Source organism: Nicotiana attenuata, unplaced genomic scaffold, assembly GCF_001879085.1.
Source record: "Nicotiana attenuata strain UT unplaced genomic scaffold, NIATTr2, whole genome shotgun sequence".
NCBI classification, from domain to species: Eukaryota; Viridiplantae; Streptophyta; class Magnoliopsida; order Solanales; family Solanaceae; genus Nicotiana; species Nicotiana attenuata.
Window position 1 is genome coordinate 9568 of NW_017677478.1, and position 5659 is coordinate 15226.

Genomic DNA, 5659 nt, shown 5'->3' on the forward strand with positions numbered 1-5659 from the left:
CATCGAGGCCAAAGTAGTGAGTGCATCGTCTAACTCATTGTGAAAATGAGGAACGTACCTGAACTCGACTGACTTGAACCGCTTGATAAGATCTTTCACATGTTGTCTGTAGGGAATAAGCTTGACATCCTGAGTTTCCCATTCTCCCTGAGCCTGTCGGATAATTAGATCCGAATCTCCCATAGTTACCAACTCTTTCACATCTTGATCAATTGCCATATTCATGCCCATAATGCACGCTTCATACTCGGCAGTGTTGTTTGTGCAGAAAAACCGAAGCCGGGCTGTGGCTGGATAGTGCTGACCAGTGGGCGAGATCAGAATTGCCCCAATCCGAACACCTTTTGCATTTACCGCTCCATCGAAGAACATTTTCCAAGCATTGGCGTCTTCTGAAATTACCTCAACTGAATTTACTTCCTCGTCCGGAAAGTAAGTACTCAAAGGCTGATACTCATCATCAACAGGGTTTTCAGCTAAGTGATCCACTAGAGCTTGAGCTTTCATTGCCGTGCGAGTGACATAGACTATGTCGAACTCACTGAGCAGGATTTTCCATTTTGCCTACCTCCCTGTGGGCATCCGCTTCTGGAATATGTACTTTAAAGGGTCCAACCTGGTGATGAGGTAAGTGGTGTAGGCCAACAGGTAATGCCTAAGCTTCTGGGCGACCCAAGTTAGGGCGCAGCAAGTCCTTTCCAGCAGGGTATATTTGGCTTCTTAACTTGTGAACTTCTTGCTCAAATAGTAGATTGCCTGCTCTTTCTTCCCGGTCACATCATGTTGCCTGAGGACACAACCGAAGGAATTCTCCAAGACTGTCAGGTACAAAAACAAAGGCCTCCCAGGTTCGGGTGGGACCAAGACTGGCGGATTCGACATATATTCTTTGATTTTGTCGAAGGCTTCTTGACACTAATCTGTCCATTTAATCGCTGCATCTTTCTTCAACAGCTTGAATATGGGCTCACATGTGGAAGTCAACTGAGCAATGAATCGGCTGATGTAATTCAACCTTCCCATCAAACTCATGACCTCTTTCTTGGTTCTCGGAGGAGGCAAATCCCGAATAGACTTTATCTTTGTTGGATATAGCTCAATGCCCCTCCGACTGACTATGAATCCCGAAAGTTTCCTAGACGGAACTCCAAATGCACATTTAGCTGGGTTTAGCTTCAAATCATACTTGTGCAGACGCTCAAAGAATTTTCTCAAGTCCCGAACATGGTCATCCTGTGTTCTAGATTTAATGATCACATCATCCACATACACCTGGATTTCCTGGTGCATGTGATGAAAGATGGTAGTCATAGCTCTCATGTACGTTGCCCCGGTGTTCTTTAGACCAAAAGGCATGACCCTGTAACAATAGGTGCCCCAGGGTGTGGTGTAGGCTGTCTTTTCCGCATCTTCTTCATCCATCAAGACCTGATGATATCCAGCATAACAATCCACAAAATACTGTATCTCATGTTTGGCACAATTGTCAACGAGGATGTGGATGTTTGGCAGGGGAAAGTTGTCCTTAGGACTTGCTTTGTTTAGATCCCGATAGTCAACACACACTCGGGTTTTCCCGTCTTTCTTTGGCACTGGGACTACATTAGCCAACCATGTGGTATATCGGACCACTCTGATCACACCCGCTTTCAACTGCTTGGTGACCTCTTCTTTGATCTTGTCACTAGTGTCAGTTTTGAACTTTCTTTGTTTCTGCTAGACAGGGGGACAATCGGGGTAAGTTGGCAATTTGTGCACCACTAGATCAACACTTAATCCTGGCATATCATCGTAGGACCAAGCAAACACATCTTTGAATTCAAACAAAAGTTGGATCAATGCATCCCTAGTTCTTTCATCTGTGTGAATGCTTATCATGGTTTCTTGGACCTCTTCTGAACTACCCAAATTTACTGGCTCAGTTTCATTTAGATTTGGCTTAGGCTTATTCTCAAATTATTCCAATTCTTTGTTTTATTTCCTCAAACTTATCTTCTTTGCATTCTGAGTCTTGATTCATTATTTCGAGGTCTGACAGCGTTTTGGGATCTGGGCATGAAGTCCGCAAGCATGTCATGTTATTTAAAGCCGCATTATTAGAACTGAAAGAAGAAATAAGAAAAAGTAACGAAAATCAGAAAGAACGAAGAGAGAGATGAACGATGAAATATTGATTTCATTTCATTGAATTTTGAAGATAAACAGGGTTTACATTGGAATTTAAAGACAGTAAACTAAAGAAAACATCCGAGTTACACCCTGGAATAACTCGTGATGTAGAAAAGGTGGCAAGACTGGACTTCCGGGATTCCCGCCTGACTGGGAACGGAGTAGCCTTCCAGTTTTGCAACTTGGAATTGGGCCCCATATACAGCACCTCAGCGGTGCTCGAGCCTTCTCCCGGCTGGACCATGTGGGTTTCATACAACATCTGCCTCATAGCTCCACATATTTCTTCAATCTCCTCGTCCGTGAAGGCCTCATCTTCCTCTTCTGTGTACTTGGGCTTGACGAATGTTTCGAACAGATGCGGGATTGGCTGAGGCAATACCCAACCATTGTTCTTCCGCTCATTTGCCCATGTTTCATCAGCTGGCGTGGCCTGAAAACCCACACTAAAGAACTTCTCGCTAGCAGCCAGAGTGATAGGTTCTGTGATACCTTGCAATGATGTCCCGAGCCCCTTCCCGGGCTTATATCCATGCCTAATCATTTCCTTGGCAACCATAATTGACGCATTTGAGAGAAAGGGTTGAGGACACGGGCTTCCTTCTTCACATTGGTCGGCAACTACAACCTCGAAAGCTTGATAGACTATATGTTCGCTACCTTCCCTTGCTTCAAGAGATGGGACTGACGGGTCCCGATAAATTGATTGCTCGTCCTCTCCGTGGACCACGATCTCCTGATCTTCATATTCAAATTTCACCATCTGGTGGAGAGTGGAAGGTACGGCCCCCGCCGCGTGAATCCAAGGCCTTCCCAAAAGGAAATTATAAGAAGTGTCCATGTCTAGGACCTGAAATGTCCCTCGAAATCCAAAGAACTAATGGTCAAAATCAAATCGATCTCGCATATGGTGTCTCTCTTGATGCCATTAAAGTTACGCACGCAGACATTATTAGGCCTGATTCTCTCAGTTCCAATCTCCATTCTTTGCAAAGTTGAAAGAGGGCAGATATCAACTCCGGATCCGCCATCCAGCATGAATCTTTCACATAGTACCCCTCACATTTAACTGTCAGATGAAGGGCTTTGTTGTGGGTGGCCCCTTCCGGGGGCAAATCATTCTTGCTAAATGAGATCTGGTTGATTGCGAAGAATCTTTCCGCCATCCTTTCCAGTTGTTCAACAGTGGTTTCAATCGGAACATAAGCTTTATTGAGGGTTTTTATCAACACTTTCTGATGTTCGGTTGAGCTCACCAGTAGGGACAAGAGTGAGACCTGTGAAGGAGACTTTCAGAGTTGGTCTATAACCTCGTAGTCCGCAGTTTTCATTTTACGGAAGAATTCTTCGGCCTCCTCGGCACTAACAGGCTTCTTGGGTGGGAAGCGCTTCTTCTTGGCCTTGTTCAAATCCTCCAAATTAAGGTACTTCTCAGCTGGGTTAGTTTCATTTGCTTCCTCTAGGACCTCTTTTCCCTTGTATGTCACTACCGCTCTGTTGTAATTCCATGGGACGTCAGTGGGGTCTGTCATGGGCCTCTGCGGTGCGCAGCCAATAACCACGGGCTCATTCAGCCATGGTGAAATTATTGGCCCCCGCACCACATATGTCCCTTTAGGCACGTACATTTTAGGTCCCCTGTTTAGCTCGAACCTTTTTGGAGGGCTCAATGTTGTTTGTTCTTTCGTGTGACCCCGGGGAACATGAAGAATGGCATCTTTTGGGGGTACTGCCCCAGTTTTGGTTTCTACTTCCTTTTCTGCACTTTGAGGGGTGGGCTCATTCTTCTTCTTCCCCTTATCTTGCTTTGCAGCAGCCTTTGGTTTCTTTTTGACATCAGCTCAAGGCGGGATCAAACTCCTTATCTTCGCAAATCATCCCAATAACAGGTCCATTGTTGTGGGCCGGTAATGGGTTGTTGGTCACATTAGGAATTTCTTCATCCTTCAGCACTATCCGTTTTTGCTCTATGAGATTCTCAACCGCCCTTTTTAGGGTCCAACAGTCTTCAGTGTCATGCCCTTCCGCTCCCGAATGATAGGCACATCGAGCACCGGGTTGATAAGAGGGCGACTCTGGGTTTTTCCTGGTTTGGGGTACGGGTTGCAACAAACCCATTTGGACAAGTTTAGGGAAAAGGCTAGAGTATGACTCACCAATAGCCGTGAAATTTGTTCTCCTGGGTGGCTCCCGAGCACGGGCATTGTAAGGGAAATTATTTTGTGGAGGTCGGGGATTATACTGAGCTTGGTGGGGAGGGTTATTTCTAGGAGGTGGAGCTCTATTTTGGTTAAACTGTTGTTGTGGCCGAGCGTATGGCTGGGCATTCATCACTGCGTACGGTTGGGGGGCCATAGCATAAGCCACATCCTGGTGGGGATAATAATGTTATGGGGGGCTTGGAGAGAAGTAATTTCTGGGTGGACGGGGTTCCTCGGACCTGAAGCCGCCATTGCCGCTTCTTCCTTTTTCTTTCTGTTTGCTACACCTCCGGACCCGCTTTGAATTGCTTGGGACGTAGCTCTTATGGTAGATTGACTCAATATGCGCCCTATTTTTAGACCGTTCTCTACCATCTCACCAATCTTGATGGCCTCAGCAAATAGTTTCCCCATTGCCGACATCATATTCTGAAAGTAGTCAGCCTCTTGGGCTTGTAGAAAAACACTCACCATTTCTTTTTCATCCATCGGGGGCTTGACCCTGGCCGCTTGTTCGCGCCATTTAACAGCGTATTCCCGGAAACTTTTCGATGACTTCTTCTTGAGATTAGATAGAGAATTCCTGTCGGGAGCTATGTCTATGTTATACTGAAACTGCCTGACGAAATCCCGAGCTAGATTATCCCAAATGTGCCAACGGGATATATCCTCATCCATGTACCACTCGGATGCAATTCCCACTAGACTCTCTCCAAAATAAGCCATGAGAAGCTCCTCTTTTCCACTAGCTCCTCTCAGTTGATTGCAGTACCTCTTGAGGTGAGCTATGGGATCCCCGTGCCCGTCATACTTTTCGAACTTTGGGGTCTTGAAACCCACGGGCAAATGACATGTGGGAACATACATAGATCAGCGTAGGATACGCTCTTTTGTCCACTCAAGACTTGTATATTCTTAAGGCTATGTTCCATGCTCCTCATCTTCCGAGTGATTTCTTCCTGCTCGGGTTCTTTGTAGTTTTCTCCTGTCCCACGGTAAACTCATACCAGGGCTGTTGGGGTAGGAATTGGTAGTGAACTGGGCCGTTTCTGGTGGAAAGGATGGTACTTGAAAAGTGAAAGATGATGGATCAAAGTTTGGCCTTGGCAAAGTGGGTTGTGTCATGGCCGAGGAAGGTGGCGCAGTGAATATGTTGGAGGCCACACCTAAAATCAACACCTGGGGGCGAACCTCAGAAGGTGTTCCGGCAAAATGGGCTGAGATGGTAGGATATCCAAGTGGAGTGTTTGGGTAGTTTATTGGGACATTAGAAGTTCCACTTGCCCTGG

General features: G+C 46.1%; 1 protein-coding gene across 1 annotated transcript; it reads right to left on the reverse strand.

The window, feature by feature from the left end:
* Positions 1-3461: 3461 nt before the first annotated feature.
* LOC109221421 lies at positions 3462-5237 on the reverse strand. Its single transcript, XM_019385911.1, has 3 exons — positions 4610-5237; positions 4057-4502; positions 3462-3995 (listed from the first exon to the last, which is right to left on the reverse strand). The coding sequence occupies exons 1-3, from the start codon at positions 5235-5237 to the stop codon at positions 3462-3464; spliced, it is 1608 nt and encodes a 535-aa protein (XP_019241456.1).
* Positions 5238-5659: the final 422 nt, after the last annotated feature.

Coding starts and splice junctions, on each gene's coding strand:
- LOC109221421 (XM_019385911.1), bottom strand. CDS start 5,237: ATGTATGTTCCCACATGTCATTTGCCCGTGGGTTTCAAGACCCCAAAG. Junction 4,503..4,609: donor AGCGGCAATGGCGGCTTCAG/GTCCGAGGAACC, acceptor AACCGTACGCAG/TGATGAATGCCCAGCCATAC. Junction 3,996..4,056: donor CGGCCCACAACAATGGACCT/GTTATTGGGATG, acceptor GATGTCAAAAAG/AAACCAAAGGCTGCTGCAAA.